This window comes from Ptychodera flava, unplaced genomic scaffold (genome assembly GCF_041260155.1).
Source record: "Ptychodera flava strain L36383 unplaced genomic scaffold, AS_Pfla_20210202 Scaffold_112__1_contigs__length_238456_pilon, whole genome shotgun sequence".
NCBI lineage: Eukaryota > Metazoa > Hemichordata > Enteropneusta > Ptychoderidae > Ptychodera > Ptychodera flava.
The window spans coordinates 187,681-207,345 of NW_027248294.1; the positions used below are offsets into that span (position 1 = coordinate 187,681).

At 40.9% G+C, this 19,665-nt stretch overlaps 1 protein-coding gene across 2 annotated transcripts in view; it reads left to right on the forward strand.

Moving 5' to 3' along the window:
- The first annotated feature begins 6,480 nt into the window (after positions 1 to 6,480).
- The window catches only part of LOC139126642 (ABC-type oligopeptide transporter ABCB9-like), a 30,254-nt gene continuing 17,069 nt past the window's right edge, over positions 6,481 to 19,665 (forward strand). The window contains exon 1 of one of the 2 annotated variants that reach the window (XM_070692704.1): positions 6,481 to 6,962. In XM_070692704.1, the coding sequence (XP_070548805.1) occupies positions 6,847 to 6,962 (116 nt within the window). In that variant the 5' untranslated portion in view covers positions 6,481 to 6,846. The remainder of the gene's footprint in view (positions 6,963 to 19,665) is intronic. The other variant, XM_070692702.1, reaches the window with a different exon arrangement.

Here is a 19,665-nt window from a genome sequence, read left to right on the forward strand (position 1 = left end):
TTTGATTATGGTCTCGGTATTTTTGGTTGTTGTAGTCAAAAGGATATGGATCACTTGAACTGTCTTTTAAAGCGGGCAATGTGACTGATTTTGAATTGTGACATTGGTACCTCATCCATTGAAATGTTTACACTTCTACAATGGTATCTGCTATCCCATCGCTATAAGTACAACCTAGTAGTGTCTGTTTATAAGGGTATGTTGTGGCCAGTCTCCTCCATACATCCGGGATATAACAACGAAGTACAAAGATCCACAAAGATTTTAAGATTTAGGCCTATTAGTAATAAAGCTCTACAAGTTACATTTGCTAGAACCGAATTATTTGAGCAGTCTTTTTGAGTAATTACCTGTACAACAATTTGCCTTCAGCAATAAGAAGTTCTACAAGTGTTAGAGGTTTTAAGCAGGCTTGTTACAAATTTTACCGACAAAGCGTTTTCGACACTTTTACATGAAACCTGTCTGTGTTGTAATGTTGTTGTTATCCTGTACTCTGTCTTCTGTGTATAAGTTTTCTTTGTGCTCGACCCTTGTGAAAAGAGGTGTATACCTATCATGCCTATAGAGTAGGGCCTATTGTTGTTGTATTGTTATAAGATACTTATTGCATCAAATTGTAAAAGATTTATAAAAAATACGTATTTTAGTTCAGGTAAATCGCATAACCTCATCATTAATTAAACCTGTACTTTTAGAACAATAATTGTTAAAATAACTGAACTCAGGTATAGCCTTGAAGCTGTGATACATGTAATTTTTTTCCTTTTCTGGCTCAATATGCACGTGTGCATTTCAGAAAAATCAGTGACAATCAGTAATAGTTCATTTATGTTTTTTTAGTAAATTTATATTGGCCACTTTAGAGATACAAGGCTTCAGTAAATCGCCTCATTTTTTATGCTTAATTTTCTGCACTTTTATAGGGGAGATACTTTCTTCGGCGCAAAGTTCAGGATGAGAAACGGTAAACGGTAGCCGACTGGTTTTGTTTGAGACCTAGCAGCTAGGCGATGTTGCTGCGAGTGTGTGGGGGTTCGAATCCCGTTTGGGTTATAGTAAAAATATTTGAGAAACGCTACAATGAGTATCGTCGCTAGAGGGCAACCTTCACGCATGCGCTCTAGCTATTATTTAAGGGATTTGCAAGGACTACCTGTACCTGTCAGTGCTATTTTAAGTTAACATTTCCGTCTCACGGCCTTATCGCCAAAACTGAGGGCATAGCGTTTCAGTTGGATGTCTGTGTAAAAGGACAGTGATAAAATCGAACTTGGAGACGAAACATGTAATGAGCATGACCGGAAAATCCAGGAATGAATGAGTTGTATTTTCTGTCAAAACGCACGAGACAACATTTTGACTTCGCCATTTTTCAGCGATATAAACTAATAAGACACTAAATAATGTACGATTTGGTAAATCTAACTACTTATCTTTCAATTCGCCTAGTTATGATTAACATAAGTTGAATTCTCGATGAACTACAGGCGATATTTCTTTACAATGTGTAGCGCTAGATTTAGTGATTTTTTTTTTGAAATTTTCGCGTTCCATACCACCCACGAAGGAAAATCGATTTTGCGCGTCTCGGGTATCTGCGTCCGCACTGCAAACTTCGAGTTACACGGGGCAACTCGCCGAGCAACACGACGAGCAACGCGGTAGGCAACGCATCAAGCGACGCGACTGGAACAGTAGTCTGGCAGAGACCCTGCGATTCGCGTTCTTCCCTGTTGGAACACGCGCGCGCCCTTCAGAGACGCGACGCGAATCCCAGGGTCTGGACGTTCTTGCAAGCGACCGGTCGGATTTCTGCCTGATCCGGGTACTTTATAGAACTCCACACATCCGTTAATCAAAACAAAAATGACAATACCATAGCCAAATAAAATTAAAAATGAAAAATAAAAACATACAGCGTATATAGGTCTACCGGCTACTAGTATATATTCTCTCCGCCCAGTTAGATAGGTGTTTCTTTTGACGTCACTACCCTTATGAATATTCATATCCTTGCAAGAACGGACAGTCGCTGTGTCTGGCAGCGCGTGCTCACAGCTGCACAGCCTTCGAATGCAGACCCATCGCGGCGCGCACAAAACAAGGCACAGCGACTGTGGAGAGTCTACTGGAACAGTTACACGAGGCAACTCGTTAGGCAACTTGTCGCTAGTTTCCTTACAAAAGATTACGGTGCGCATGCTTGAAGAGCGGAATGTGTTTCGTGGCGGCCCATTATTAAAACGGTTCTCTAGATCGTGGGAAACCGCAATATGACTCGACCACAAAAATAGTAATATTTTAAATCGTCGAATTAAAGGAAACTCCTACTAAATAATCTACAGATCGGATTAATGAAGGATATTTTCGAAAAATCTTACAGATGTGTCGTGATAATCAACATATAAAAACTCCAACTAAATAATTGTACAGCTAGAATTATTTCGAATATTCTTATACAGACATGTTTGTAATGTGGCTTCACGGGTATGCTTGATTGGTAATAGACATCAACTCAGGTCCAATAATCGTTATCATTCAAGGTAAACTATGAAATTTACCAGGTCCAAGGAATATATAGATGATGACAAAGGCAGTGGGGTCATCTAGAACCACGAAATAGTGGTGGTACCAGGTGTCCGGAATGGGTAAGCGTACCCTGCTAGCTAGCCGCACCCGTCAAGATTGACGCAAAGCGACAAATCCATTGTTATTTGGTGAATTCACCAAATTACTTTTGTGAGTCAAATTTGGTATGCTGTCACTCATCATTCGAGAAACAAACAGATCATATTTTGATACAACATCTCCGTATCTACCATAGAACTTCTTAAATGATTTCACTAATCTACTTTCTGAGAATCCTTGCCTCACTAACTTTTGAGCTAATAGGCTGTGTCGAACTCGAAAGTCTTCATATGAATGGCATGCTCTACTGTATCTAAGGAGTTGTGAAATATACACACCATAAGCTGGAGATGATGGTATATTGCTCGACAAAAAGGGAAACTTTATGATTTCAAAATTGAAATCGTCTCTTTTGTCATACAGCTTAGGGTAACATAGGGTAAGGACAGAATAATAATAATAATAATAATTTATTGTTTTAAGACCACTACACACCTTGTCTCAGTGGTCTGTACATTACAGAAAATTACTGGAAGAACTAAAATAAACGCAGAAAATACAAAATAACTCACAGAGGAAAGAGTGTAATTTAAAACAACCGATAAAATCAAGCAAGCTAAAATCTAGACTAAAGGATCCTACCTAAAAACAGCAAAGAAAGTAATTTGAAAAATTTCACTAAAAATGATAAAAAATAAATAAATATAAAACATGCAGGTAAAAATTATATCCAAGTCAACAGTAGCATTGACGAAAAATAATGGTTTTAAGAGACTTCTTAAAAAGAGCGAATTTCTTTATCATCCTAAGGTCGGGTGGCAAACTATTCCACAGTTTAGGGGCATACACGCTAAAAGCTCTGTCACCATATGTTCTAGAAAGTTGTTTCCCGTGATCTTTGACAGAAAAGGGATTCAATCTTACACCGACACTCCTTCTGGTATTATGTACTGGGATATCAATTGTTACTAGTTCTGATAAGTAATTTGGAACGAATTCATCTTGATGGACAATTTTAAAAACCAAACAAAGAATTTTAAAACGGATTCGTTCCTCTATACTGTCATAACAACGTGACGGCCCATCTTCCGTCCAGTTACCAAACGAGCAGCAGAGTTCTGAATGTGTTGAAGCTTTTTCAATTTATATGCAGGTAGGCCAAAAAGTAGACTGTTACAATAATCTAACTTCGATGTGACAAAAGCGTGAACCAATTTTTCAGCACTGGGCTGGTCTAACAATTTTCTAATTTTACTTATCCGCCAAAGTGAATGAATTAAGAAAAGCAGGGTGGTGCGATTGAAATATTAACTGGTTGCCTTGAAAATGGTGACTCTCCAAACTTGCATACGAAATTGTGGCCTTCCTCTAAATTCATGACCCTACCCGTCTTGATCTTAATGCCAGAACATATATAAAAGTGATAATTATTATTTTCTCAGAATTATTAATAATTCAATATTAACGGGAAAATGGTATTCCCCCTCCCGGGCCATAATAGACGAAAGAAAACTTTGTACAAAATCATGTACGATACAAAGCCGAGTACACTATGGAGAGAAAAGTTTACTTGAGTCCATGCTGGTCCTGCAGGGGTACACTATTTTTGGTTAATAGTTTTTGCATTACCAGGGAATTCATAAAACATCTGAGGCCACAATGCGAGACATTTGGATATTTTATCAGTAATTATCTTGGGAATAACGTCACAAGTTCTCTGTATCGACAATGATGTGATTTAATTTTATCTAAAGATTAAAATTTTACGGCACAGTGAAACAGCAATAAACTCAAATCAGAATGAGAAATTTCAAAATCAACTTTTCCGCGACACTGTAAAAAGGCTAGCTTGTGGTCATGAGGAGGGTGGTCACGCCGGCCGCGGCCTTCCATTGTAGAAACTTGAAAATTTGGCTATTGAAATGGTGTCATTTTGTGGCATTTTCGGTGCATTTCAGACATGTGAAAGCCATGAGTATTAGCTGTTCTGCAACACAAAAATGATGAATACTTTGTGACAGATCATGGTGCGATGCAACGGTGTAGTGTTTAGGGACGGGTGTCGTCAAATGCGTTCAATGACAGAAATATCGGTCACGTATCGATTAAAGCCCGTCCTGGAATATGCGTATCAGTCATCATTAATGCACCAAATAACGAAATGGTTTTATTTATTTATTTATTTATTTATTTATTCATTCTGACATCCAACAGGCATAGCCCAATAACTGGATGCAAACAGAGAAAAATTAAAACATGAAAAAGACAAATTACAACATGCAGAAACTAATTTAAAAAAAGGCACTAAACAAGTAACAACAGAGACTGACAAACATCAAAAACTCTCGGTAGTAAAATGACTATCAGCAAGAGATAATAAAACAGATGACACTTGTGTTTTAAAAGCACTAAGACTGGTAAACAAATCAATATCAAAACGATAGACACTATTTAAAAGTGACATTGCCCGAGACGAAAAACAATATTTAGACAGGTTAACGCGGTGATTTGGAATCCGGAAAAGGTCAGAAGACCTGAGACGCCTAGGGGGCACAAAGAAAGTGAAGGAGCTATTAATATCTGGACAATCGGTAATGAAATTGACACACTTGTGAATAAAACAAAGATCTAAAACTTGACGACGAATAAAAAAGAGGCGAAAGTTTAAAATAAGAACATAATGTAAAAATTATCAACATTGTACTCCACACCCTCCTTAAAACAAAGAAATTTAATAAATTTCTTCTGAACTCGTTCAATTTTGTCAATGTACGACTTCTGGTGTGGAGACCACACTACTGAACAATACTCAAGGATACTCCTAACAAGTGCAATGTAAATACTTTTGATGGCAGTGGTATTAGTGAAGTCGCAGCAAGTCCGTTTAATAAAACCAACCAATTGATGTGCTCTTTTGATTGTGCAATTGATGTGATGTACAAAGCTTAGATTTTTGGAGAAATAAACACCAAGATCCTTGATGACATCAACACGTGTGATTGATTGCTTATAAAGCTTATAATTGGAATGAACTGGAATACGCTTGTTGGAGAATGAAATAAAAAAACATTTTTTAAGATTTAGTTTAACTTTCCATGCTTTGCACCAATTACCAACAAAAGAGATATCTGATTGCAATAGTCTGCAATCCGATTCAGTTTTGATGATCCGAGAAAATTTCGAATCATCGGCATACAGAAATCTTAAATGATTTCACTAATCTACTTTCTGAGAATCCTTGCCTCACTAACTAAACATCTCGCGAATTGTCCGTTTTGGTGTACAATCTATTGGAGCCTGGCATGTGTATATGTGCTCGTCGGTAAATTATGGATGAAATAATTTCGATTAATTGATTAATTCTTTGCTTTAAGAAAATATATTAACATTTTTTTTATGTATAGGCCTAAGAGGAAAATACTTATATCACGATGACGTGGCGACGCTCGAGCATATTAGTCAGAAAGTTTTACTTCCACATTGTCTTTCGTCAGGCTGATTGTATTCTCTGTGTCGTCCCGACCTGATCGATGCGTTCGATACGTGTAAATATCAGTCCATGTATAAGGACAACAGAGAATATTGATGGCTCCTCAGGAGAAATTATCATTCAGCAGTTTAGGCCTATCTAATATTGAAGCGGTTATTCACCAGTTTACCGAAGATTGTAGAATTGATAGAGAGGGTGGATATTTTTTGGATTTGTCTATAGATTTATTGATTTATTGACATATTGATTGGTTGATTTTTTTACAGTTTATAGTATATTTCCTGTTCGAGTTTTGTAAATTTATATGTACTAACAAGTTACAATCGATGAGCGCAAACAGGATCACAGTTCTGCGCATGAGTAGAGGTCAAAGGTTTCCTCAGGCGACGCGACGCAGTGTGTACACGGGGCAACTCGTCCAAGCGACGGGCGACGCGTCGCCTGAAAAACCGACATGTCGGTTTTCCGGGCGACGTCGCCTGACCACCTCGGGCGACGCGACGATATCATACAAACGAAGCAATACGGCGGGCAACTCGCGTTGCCTGTCGTGTTGCTCGTCGCGTTGCTCAATGAGTTGCCTCGTGTAACTCGGCCTTTAATGTACCCTGCGTGTACCATACCTTACGGCCATGCCTGCCCTACGGCTAAAAAGTTCTATGCGTAACGTACGCTTTGTATACCCTGGCGCGCACTGCATCATGGAACCGGTAAAATAACTATTCATGGAATGCCTCGCATGTACATACTCGCTCAAACAGCAGAATGATACCAACCGCAGAAGCGAGCAGACGACTACAGTGAAGCCTTCTGCGGAATCAACCAGTGCAACAAAGACTTGGTAAGTCTACTGAGTTTATACACTGGGTAACACTATAATTGGCGCCGCGCTGCGACTTTTCCTGACCTTTGTGGAAAAGGCGAGAAAACTTAAGAGTTTTATTTCTAAATAGAAGTCGGAGTACCTCACGGAAAAACTCGTGAGGTTGCCTTCCACTTGAAAGTGATACGAGTAGAGTTCGTCACAGGGTGTTGTCTACATGTCCGTCCCCAGGGGTGGGTAGGTGTTTCGTTGTATCGCTAATAAAGATATATTCTACCAACCTTTGTGTTTTTCGGTATTAACTTAGCACTGCCCTTGACAATCTTGCGTATACGTTTTATCAACATGCTGCGTCTATTATCTGATGAGTTTGAGTGCCTAATTAGCCAGAGTAATCAAGCGTAAATATTACTAATCTGTGGACGCTCTCACCAGATTATCACCCGATTAAATTTGACAAAGTCATAACGAACGCACAAGCAAGGTATGACTGAAGAAAGGGCTGAAACTCTCAAAAGCCGTGTCCAGAGGTGGTGCGTAAAAGTAGTGGACACTTTATATTCACGTATTCAGAAACAAACAGAAGGCAAAACAAACTTGAATATTCATTTGTAAACGAACAGGTCGGAAAGGAGGACCTCCCAGGAATGCGTGGTATGTGTTGAACACACCTTGTAACGTATCGGAGATGTGTTTATACTCTTCCTGCTGGCCCGGCAAAAACACGTTGGTCGACGTGCCTAACACCGCATCGAACTGAATCAGACTTCACGGGTATATTGCAAAATTCCGTGTTAGTCGAGAACAAGAACGGAAAAGACTTTATTAACTCGACGTTCGAGCTCGCCTTCAACTTGTCCAGTTTATCAACTGCGTTCTTGCAATACGTACACTTAGGAACGGACCATTAGATCTTGGGAGGGGATGGTCAAAAACAGAAAAAAAAATTTTCAGAGCAGAAAGTTAGGAAAAAAAATCTTCAAACTAGTTTGCAAAATAAAAAAAAATAAATAAGAAGAAATATGCGTTAAAAAAAAATCTGCAAAAGTCTTTAAAATCTTGAATTTTTTTAGATTTTACCAACAGGAAGCAACTTTCTGTATTTTTAGTGAATCCTCCAGGCACATTTTTAATTTTAATGTACCGTATACATTGAGAGTGACTGTATCCCTTATACTTGAAGTTGTGATTATCTTATCTTTTCAGGACTTTTGTATTCTGATCACTTGAAAATTATAAAATTATAGAGCCTGTTTTCTACTTGTAGTTTGCTGCATACAAACAAAGCAGGTACACTAGGTAAAACATTGAAACTATGGTATGGTTGTCAAAACAGAAAGTTATATTTGCCTTTCAAGGTAAACAGATGCAGGCCACATCAGGTTCATTTTTTTTCACAGCATTTAATTGCAATGATGAATGCAAGAATGCGTGAACAAGTAGAAACACGTCAATAATGATAAAACAACATACCAAGTCATTATGTATTATTTTGCTTTTAAAAAGGCATTTTCAATTCTTTTTTCTCAAAAAACAGCCTCATAAAACAACCGCAACACATTTTTTTACATTTAACAATACACTACGTAGAATGCCATCTATCCAACAAATCCCAACACAAAAACACAAAAGGGTTGAACTTTGAAAGTTTCTCGATAGCAAATACTGAATAAATTTGCATGAATAATGTGTAGCAAATGCTGAATGACAATTATCTGAAGAATTTTACCACCACAAAAAAGAGCATAATTTAAACAAATCTTAAGGGACTTACGTAGCAAATTTCAAAGAAATTGGACAAGCCCTTTCAGAGAATACAGCTTTTTTGACCATGAATGGCATGAATTGCCCTAAAAAGACAAATATTAAAATTTCACCACATCTATACACATCCAATCAATTTGGACATGCTGCTACAGAGAAATAGATGTTTTGATCAAAAAGGGCAACAATTGCTCTAAAAACACAAATATGCAAATTTAACTATATTTTGCAAACAGCTTCTCAGCTTGTCAAAATCAATTGTAAATCATGAGATATGCATGATGTTTGGTGGGGTGAATATAGGCATTTCACCAGGCAGTAGAAAGAAAAGCCAGGAAACCAAAATAGTCAATTTTCAAAACTATAGGAAGCTACTGAGGAGCAAGAAGACCATGTTTCAGAGGAAGATGTGTAATCTGAAAAAAATGCTCCCCAAGTGCCACCAAATAACACCATTTTCATCTCTATTTTTAAAAAACTCCAACAGCAGGAGGGGGACACCCCCTCCTGACCTCCCCCCACAAAAATACTCCCCAAGTGCCACCAAATAACACCATTTTAATCTCTATTTTTCAAAAGCTCCAATGGCAAGAGGGGGGACACCCCCTCCTGACCTCCCCCCGCAAAAATACTCCCCAAGTGCCACCAAATAACACCATTTTCATCTCTATTTTTAAAAAGCTCCAATGGCAGGGGGGGACACCCCCTCCTCACCTCCCCCTCGACCACTTGCGCGGCCGCATGTGGTGCTTTGCACCACATCTTTGCCCTCTTTATCCTCAGACAGCGACGAACTAAAAAAAAATTATAAATCTGAAAATTTACTCTGAAAAAAAAAATTGCACAGCTAATCTCAATTGGAAAAAAAAAATTTAGAAATTTACAATAGTAAAAAAAATTCACAATTTCATTGTGACCACCCCCCTCCCAAGATCTAATGGTCCATCCCTTATGTATTAGTCTTTTTTTTTCAAATAACAAAAGACGTGTTTTACGTACGACCGATTGTGTGCTCTGCAGTACAAGCAGTGTTGTGGGTTGGTGCCTACGTGCCTTCAGATTTTATACACCGTGGTATTTTGCTTTGAATTTTTCCATTGACCCCATGCGCTAAGTTAAAACACAAACAAGAAGGTCGAGTGTTCTCTCTGCAAATCAAGAAGCATTTCGAACACGAACGTTTCGGATATCTTGACCTCAACATTACTAGCTACTCAGCTCGAAAGTTATGCTCGGAAACAGGACGGGAATATTAGTCAAAGTCGGATTTTGCATGGAAAGCATGCAATGTACTGCATACTGCTTATGCTCCCTTGGGTCTGAGACTCCCGCCCTCTCGGCCATAAACGTCATTGAGTTGCCAAGAATATGATAGTGCAGTCGCGTGAATCTGTGTACATTTTGATACATTATTTTATCAATCCTTATACTCAACTATCTAACGCATCAAACAAGGGTCATGTCAGGTTCTTAGGACGTTCTCCAAAAGACATATAATCGATTAGTGTCGCGGAATGATTTTCACCAGGTTTGAGTACTAATAAATAACTGGTCGTCAGTGTGTCTTCGCATATCAAATCGACAAGTGTATTAGTAACTTCGAGGGATCACATCCTTCACTGTAAAGTTGTTTTTATACAAAACACATTTTCGAGAAAGCTGACGTGCAAGGGAAAGACATAGCAACTGAGTCTGACGGAGGCGCAAAAAACAGTGCATTCGCATTTGTGTCCGATGTACACATCTCAGGGCTCGAAATTTACTTTTTTCCCTGGTAGTCCAATTGGGCTACCATTTTCTGAAGTTGGTAGCCCAGTGACAAGGTCTGGTAGCCCATACATGAATGAAGAGATTTTTTTGTAAAGGATGTGATTTTTATAATCTAGACAATGAGCGATTTATTTTGCATGATTCTATCCAGCCTGTCATCCAAGTACATATAACTTCATATAATGATATTTTATTGAAAGTGTGTCGCAACAAATTCGACTGAACTGTCGCATTTTAATTTGCATAACAAAGTCATAGTCTGGCCTTTCTGTGTCAAGCTGGGTTGACTGTTGGACCCAGCCTAGGTCATCTCACATCGATCAACATCATGTCGCCTACTAAGTAATTTGAAGTCCAAGGCTTTTGTAGTCCGTGTGGGCTACCATTTCATGGGTTTTGGTAGCCCCAGGGAAAAGTTGGTAGTCTGTGGACGCGGAACTACCGCTAATTTCGAGCCCTGCATCTGTCTGTTATTCCTATCTATCAGTTGACGAAGCCTACTTCAAATGGTAGTGAACTCCAAGCAAAGTCCCACATAACATGTAAAGGTGAGCCAGTTGCCATATGATGATAGATTGCATAAACTTTGAAGTCTAACATCCTTAACTGTAAAGCTGCGGTTTTTATACAAAAAACACATTTTTGGTAAAGTGAATGTGCGAGGGAAAGACAGGGAAAGACACCGTGATCGCGCGACTGAGTCCGACAGCAGCGCAAGAAGTGTTTCCCCGACAGTCAGACATATAGAGTATGCTATATCATGCATTTCTAAAGCGTGTCCAAAAGTTGACATAAAAAGATATGTCCAAAAGGTTTTGATTATATATAGTTATTACATTGTTACGCAGGGTTTCACGTGGGTTCAAAAACTGACATAAAAGATATGGTGTCCAAAAAAATTCGTTTTATTCAGCAGACTGATTTATCGTCTTTGCTATGGCCTAAACATTCCCGTTTACGTTCGACAAGACTGTGACATCAATATCTCCCCAACGTATAGATCAACCTGGTTGAGTATTACTATGCTTCCAATGTGTCTTCGCAGCTTTCATCTCATCTTGAAACGAATAAGCATATATAAGGCATGAAAATACTTTTGCCGACTAGTCAATTTTTATGTCACAAGCGGCGAGTTTCTTCCCGCAAACGATGACCGGCTGTAGTCAAAAACACATAGAGATTGTCATGTCCGTGTTCAGAAACACCGATGAGCTTGACCCTAGATCCTAAAGCATGTTGGCTAATTTGTTTGCCTCTATCGATCATGTAAAGGTTTGTAGTTCCGGCTTCCGGTCTGACGGACCACATCGGGACACTGACTCCACCGCTTCTATTAGCGTTCTACAGCTCAAAGAAGCAACCGACGAAGGCATAAATTGGCCTGTCCCCGTTTAAACATGTCCGAAAACTGTTGACGTTCGAAAAATTAGGAAATGTTTATTGTAAAGTAGATTTCTGTGAACACGGCTTTTGAGAGTTTCAGCCCTTTCTCTCTTGCTGGTGCGTTCGTTATTGACTTTGTCAAATTTAATCGGGTGATAATCTGGTGAGAGCGTCCACAGATTAGTAATTTACCCTTGATTACTTTGCCTAATTAGGCACTCAGCTCATCAGATAATAGACGCAGCATGTTGATAAAACGTATACGCAAGATTGTCAAGGGCAGTGCTACGTTACGACCGAAACACCAAAGGTTGGTAGAATATATCTTTATAGCGATACAACGAAACACCTACCCACCCCTGGGGACGGACATGTAGACAACACCCTGTGGTTACGTGGCATATTCATAATTGAAAGTACTAGTTTACTAGTAGGTAGAATACGCCGAAGTACTTGGAAAGTTTTACGATTAGAGTTGGAACGCCCAAGTGCTTTTTTGATTTTCAACACTTGCCCCAAATAAATTAGCTGTTGGGCGAGAAAAAAAAATTATCTGTTCAACGGGCCGGACCGACCCATATTTGGACCACTCCACATTTTTCTTTTTTTTTTCCCCGAAATCTTTATGAATCTGAAGAAACGCGGAGATGTTATTCAGTGAACATCTGTCTGTAAGATGAATGACCTTCACATTTTCGATGACATTGACTTGAGTGAGATTGATACAGGCTATGATTTGAAGAGTAAAGGTGGAAGCCCATCACAAACATTTGGTCAAGGTGAAGGGCAGGGTAAATACGCCGTGGAAAATAAACTGTTACGCCACGTACGTGTTCCGTATAGCATAGACACTCTGTACTGTATTGTTTCACTGGCGTTTATTTCACGTCCGAGTGGTTGTACAGTCTATGTTTTTCTAGTGTTCGTATTTTCAGTGTTCCTTGAAAATTCTTTATTGTTCTTTGAGTCATCACTCGTTCCGATTTTCGTCATGGCTTTCTCCTATGGAATGTGTGATTGTAAGCAGCAGTTCTCACTGCAGGACGGACATGATTTGTGTTTCCGTTGTCAAGAATGCACAAGGAGTCAACCTTGTGACATTTGTTTGACTTAGACACAGGACGGATGGTCTAATTTCGCTCCCTCGCTCGACGACATCACCCCAGACATCCCCAGGGCTGACCCGTCAGTTTCTGAGTCGCGAGTTTTGGATGGAATGCTCCGTGCTCATATGGCTGGTGACACCAACCACAGTCGTTTGGTGGGCTATTCAGCTCTGGGACTATTCGCCCCATAGACGAATGTACAGAAGCCAGAAACAATGTTTCTCGCTGGGCTATTCAGCTCTGGGACTATTCACCCCATAGACGAGTGTACAGAAGCGAGAAACAATGTTTCTCGCTTCTGTACACTCGTCTATGGGGCGAATAGTCCCAGAGCTGAATAGCCCACTAGGGACTGTGCACCAACACAGAAATTAGCTCCGTTAGATTCAGGTGCCGCCAACGAAGCTGTTCGTGCAAAAAGGTGTTCGTGCGAAGTTTTTCAGCGGGCGGGCAGATTTCAAAACTAATCAGCGGGCGGGGAGAAAATATCAATATTTACTGTGGGCGGGGAAGAAATTTCATTACTTTCAGCGGGCGGGGAGAAAATTTTTGACAGTGGGCACCGGAAAATACGTAGAGGGAGGGGAAAGCGGCGTGCTTAACAATGTTCCAAGGTATACTGCTAACTGCTTGCATGGTTTTGTGTTGATCTGGGTTGCATAGTGGGCATCTAGTTGGCAATGGGGAATTTCAGTTGTAGGGAGAGGGCAGCAGGGAGCTTGAATTGTTGTGGGGAGTGGGGAGCGGGCAGACTGTAGATACCGGAGGGCAGTGGGCATCAAAATTCAGTGGGAAGGCACATTTTCAGTGTATACCAGCGGGAGGGCAGTTACGAACAGCTCTCACTTTCCCCTCCAAGTTTTAGGTCAGGGTCAAAAATAAGAAAAATCAGTATATCAGCCTTCAAAACAGGTTTTGTGATGATTTTGAGAAATTCATGAAATTTACCAGTTGGCGGCACCTGTAGATTGACCTGTAGAAGTGAAGGCAAAGAAGGTGTTCTGAGACAACCAACCCATGTCAACAAAAATTGAAAAAATCATGAACGTACTAAACAACATATCCAGTATATGTTATGTGACTAAGAAAAAGCATGAAACACACAAAAAGTGTTTATATTATATGTTCTGTTCAAGAAAAACCAAAAAAAAAAAAAAAAAAAAAAAAAATCCGCCCTACCTACCCAACTTTGAAGTTATCCCGCCCGTTGAACAGCTTTTTTGGGGGGGCCTTGCACAGTTTCTTCGGGTGAGAGACTTAGAAGCTAGTGGCGACTAAGAAAAAATCAAGAACAAGCTTCCAGGTGTTGCTGTAAATCTTGCGACTGAACAGGTAAGGCAACTTTGCTGTAACTGTTTTAAGTGAGTTTCTTCATCTGGGTGTAAGTTCACATTTGTTCATTTTTGGGTGAAATAATTGTTGGCGGGAATTTTTGTGTGGTATTTCTGTTGTGGCAGCCAGATTTCCTCGCAACTTTTTCTTGCTCAACGAAATATTCACCACCAGTTTCGGAATTTTACCATTCAGTGGTGTTAAAATAGCGTAATAGGGGACAGTGTGCGAAATTAAGAGACAACAGCTTCAGGTCATAAGGACCTGTACCAAGCCAAAGCTTCAGGTCCTTACAGAAAACTGCCGGTCCTCAATGAAGGCAGTTGCTAACGACCATTAACCCTTTTCCTGCCGAGCGCCCTTGTCCGTTATCCTGCCAAGTCAGTAGAAAACGGCCCCCTTTTCCGTGCCTGCAAAAGATTGGCTCTCCTGCACGTTATCCTGCCAGGCATTTTGGCAGAAACCGCCCATTTTCAGGGTAGTTTTAGCAGTACTTATACGTGTTAGACTTTGATAATTTCTACATGCCCGTATACAGGGGAAGGTGCTCAAGGGTTACTGCAGAAAAAAATTGGGGTCAGCGGCTTTGTTTGCCCCAGGGGGTGCGTCATTTAATTCCTGTTTCATGCTTACTTTTACGGAAATAAGCTCCTTCAGTATTGCGCACGTCCGCTAGGCACAAACATAACCTCGCTCGTCTGTTAGTCAGAGACCCTGGGGGTCGTGCTAGGGGTGCGGGAGCACCGGCAAACCTGTCCTTTTTCCCCAGGGTAGGGTCAATTGAATACGTACCTTCAACGACTTGGCAGTGTAGCACAAAAACTACATTTTGCCGTTGTACAAACGACTTGGCTGAGCCATTGAGGCACAGCTTCCACGTAGTTTCGCCAGCTCGTTTGGGAGTTGGCTTACGAGTGTTACCGTTCATTACCGACTTAGTCGAGCGGTCCTCAATCAGGTACGGGTTTGTACCGCCATGGCTTGGGCTGCAGCTAACCAGTGATAACCAGTCACTACACCCAAGTTGTCAGTCTCACTTTTGCGATGCACGGGTACAACGCAATGTGCTTCCATTTTTCTAGCCATCGACGTCTCCATGCCTGGCAGCCAATATTGTATAGCTAGCTGGTTTGCATAACAAAAGCAGTCCCTGCTCAGTACAGGCGGTATCCCCTAGCATTGACCTCATGTACCCTATTAGAATAAAAAATTCTCGGTACGCAAATAGCGTACGTAGTAACCAAGGTCGTCGGCAACAGGATACGTTTGCCTGCAAACCAGAGCCAATACTTCGGACGATCGAATAAATAAAAAATCCAAAGCCACGTCCATTGAATGGCACGGCCAAGGCAGTGAAGGACGTTGCCTGGCTTGAACTTGCAGAGCTGAAGCCCAGCTTAGTACGTCGGACACCAGTTTGTAATGGTATTTCCGAGTCGTTCATATCCGTTCCATCGGAGGAACAAGTCGAGCCGTCCCGTCAAAAATACGTTCTCATTTTCAGTCACACACAACTGAATAAGTGACTTTCGTCTCGCACCATCGGCACCATCTGCAAAGTCGTTTGCAAGAGGTAGCCATCTAGATTAGCATTGACGAGTTGGTCAAGTTCGGCAGCAATCTCTATAGTGCCAGGCAGCCAAGTACGTCCAACTCCACCAGAAAACGTCACCATGCTATCCTGCCAAGTCCGCTAAAAAGCGGTAAAAAAACCAGCCCCCCTCAGGTGTGGGGGACTGGCGGACAGGTTTCTGCACCTTTCCCTGTCTATCGACTCCCTGCAAACCCATTTCGAGGAGAAAAGGCGTTCCTTGTCAGAAAACCTGTCCTCGGATGACCCTAAACGCACAGGGATAGCAAAACGTAGTGCCGTCGACTTGGCAGCAAAGGGGGTACCCAAAAAGGGCCCGATTTCCAACGGGTTGGTAGAATAACGGTCACCAGTGCTTAGATTCTGGCTACACCGAATTTCAAGCGGATTTTCACCGACTTGGCAGGAAAAGGGTTAAAGTCAACTTCTCCACGGGGGACTATGGGACTAACAGGAGAATTTGACATTTTTTCTAGCCATGTCAAATCCCCACTCTCAGACTATAAAATGATGTCAAACACCCAGGGCCCGGGAATACAGGCTCATGTGAAGTTCATTGACTCAGATCGTACGAGAAGCAGATAAGAGATAGTGTGATAGTTTAATTAATTATTGGTTAAGATTTCAATGAGAACAATCGAGAATTGGATATTCCATGGTGTGATCTTATTTAATCTTAAGAAACAATCAAAGACTGGCGGGAAAATTACCATGTGATAACTTTTGTAATTATGTAAGTTTGAAAATGTATTTAACTTTGTAGAGAGCTTTTGAGATCAGACCTTGGACGGTAATGTTACGGTCACCATCTTGCAATAAAGTACAAGGTTGTGTTAAATCTACATCTTGGTGTGTCAGCTTCAGTTACTGAAAGCATTACGATCCAGACTGGTACCTCTCAACTCGTAATTCCCCTAAGCGCAACATTATTGTCTTGGTTGTTAAACTAGTCGTGCTATTTCAGGTTTTCATAGTTGTTCAGTGAGCGGGTTGCTCGAGCACGCCGGTCAGCCTTGTGAATTGTGCTACCAGTCAAATCTCAGTGCGCGTTCCGTCGTGCACACGGTCCATATATCGATTGAACTACGGTTTGTGACGGTCCGGTTCATTGCCATCTAGGCTCGCCATTGCCACGAGTACGCTACCATTAACTAGAGGAAACTTTTAATCCTCTAAAGGTTGGCATTTGGGGCCTAATTTCAGATAATCCGTTACAGTGCTGGCAGCGCTGGGATGAGACTTTTGGCTGGTACTCGAGTACGGCGTGTTCTATTGTTCGATTTTCTATTGTTGTCATTGAAAGGGAAAGTTGATACAAGTTACGTGAATTTAGCAAGTGTTGTTGGAGGACGTTTGCTGTTCGTTCTAGCGAGTGTCTGATTTCGATATTTTGCCGTGCATTTTTTCAATCATGGAAAGCTTCGTCGATAGCGAAGTTGTCTTTTCTAGCGGGCAGCAAGGCGCAGTCCAGACACGAGTTTCGAAGTCGGGCAAAACTCCGGTTCGATTTGGAGATGCCCATAGTGAACGTGTTGAGGACTATAGTGATATTACCGCCACTATAGTCTCCGGAAGGTGTCGTACAAACTGAAATGTGACGCCCAGAGGAGGTTTATTCTATTCTCACGTGAGAATGAGGTGGCCGGTAGACGAAGTCCGTCAAACACTGCTGCTATTTTAGGCAGTTACACATCGACTCCTGCTATTCAGTCGGCTTTCGTCGCGTGGTAACAATATATGTACTATTGTTGGTATGTTGGGTTGCCGTCCCTCTCTAGGTACAGACAATAAGACCGCAACATCCCTCATTGGTTTCACTGTATCTACACCCTTGCCGAAAGGACCGGGTCCAGGTTTAAGCTTTGGGGGAAGTAGTTTATTTGCAAATAGAGCACAGGGGCTCATAAGTGGCTATTTAAGTCAATATTACAGCGTTTTTCTTTCTTTTTCAATGTTACAAATCATTGAAACCAGCTGAAGAGCACAACACTTGTGTAGCTGTCTTTTGTGTAGCTTGTATTGATATGTATAGCTGCCCTCAATGGGAAATGTGATCATATTTAAAAACGACCTTTAGTTCCGTGACCTCTAGCAAATTCCTCTGGCCATGCCTACTGGCCATGCGTACAGACGTCGCTGTGTTTACTGTACTAATAAATTAGTACAGTAAGCATAGCGAGGGCAGGGCAGGAAGTAGGCATGGCCAGAGCCTAGAGGTCACGGAACTAAAGGTCACATTTACGAGGACGCACTATACATGCCAATACACGCTACACAAAAGACAGCTACACAAGTGTTGTGCTCTTCAGCTGGATTATTTGAAACATTGAAAAAGAAAGAAAAACGCTGTAATATTGACTTAAATAGGCACTTATGAGGTCCTGTGAATAGAGGGTCGGATACACTACCATCTGTGACTTTTTAAAACAGAGAAAACACCTCGCTTTAAAGGCGCCAGTGTATGACATGAAAAACAAGTCAGCAAAAGCTGATAGCTATTATGGAACGACAGATTTTGTCAATTACAAATTACACTTCGAAATATGTGCGTGGGTAAATGGTTGGAATTCTGAGCAGAAATTTAACATTCTTTTGACAAAATTGCGAGGTCGGGCTTTATAGAGTTTGCAGCACATTGATCCATATATTACCTGATTTTGTTTAATTTGAACCTTTTACTATTGTTTAGTAAAAAGCCATAACACTCAAATAATTAAAATTATTTTTGGTATTCTTTCTAAAATATTATATTTCATACTTAAAAACACTCGAAATACTGGTCCTCAGAAAAAAATCTGAATTCATATTGGCCGCAAAATGGTCACGTGACATGACGTCATGCGAGGCCATCAGTGCAGTGTGCAGTGACAGGGTCGCACTAGCACTCGCCACATTCGCAAAATGCAACAGAAAGTGCTGGGTGGCGAATAAAATGTCTTCTTGGTACGCCACGCTCATGAAAGTGTGGCGAACTGGCCTCAAACTAAAAGACCCCGGTCAAATTCACGGTGGACGATGCGATACTATCAGGTGATTAAATCAATGTGACTATACTCTCGCTCTCAGCACCACGTAGGTTTACGATACCATACAATGGTTGCGTACTATTCATTCTGTCCAGCGTAGATACGCATTGCTGAACTCGGCAAGCCATAAAACTTTTTGTTTACCCTTTGAACCCAGTTTAGTACCATATAAGGACTAAAATAATGACATCATCCACCCTAACAGCAGAGAGATCCAGTACTTTATGCGAACTTCCGAGGGGTCAGTGGTTTACGTGAATATTTAATCAGGTTGGCTGCCCCGCTGCCATGCCGTGCACTCAACGAGAGTCGAGAGACTTTATGATAGCTTTACTACAACTCGACACAGAAGACGATTTTATCATGTACAGCTAATTGCTCTCTGAGTGATAGAAACGGTAGCTTTTACCTCTTTTTTGATAATATTCTATGGAAAAATCGAGCGATTTGCTAGCCAAGTTGGTTGCGATTGAACTTAGTGTTGGATGGCAGCATGGCATTGCATTGCGTGATGCTGAATGCTCCGGTCCCTCGGTTGAGGTTTTCTTTCAATGTGCATGATGAAGAAATTTGTAAGATTTTAGTTATACTGAAGTGTATTCTGTTGATTTTCAAGTGACTTGCAATCGATAAGCTCATGCAAATATATGCAAATGCTCATGCAAACTGCAGTTTGCTCATGCAAACTGTTGATATCGTGCCTTATCCAGCCTGTAGCGAGAGAGCCGTGACCTACTTTGTTTACAAAT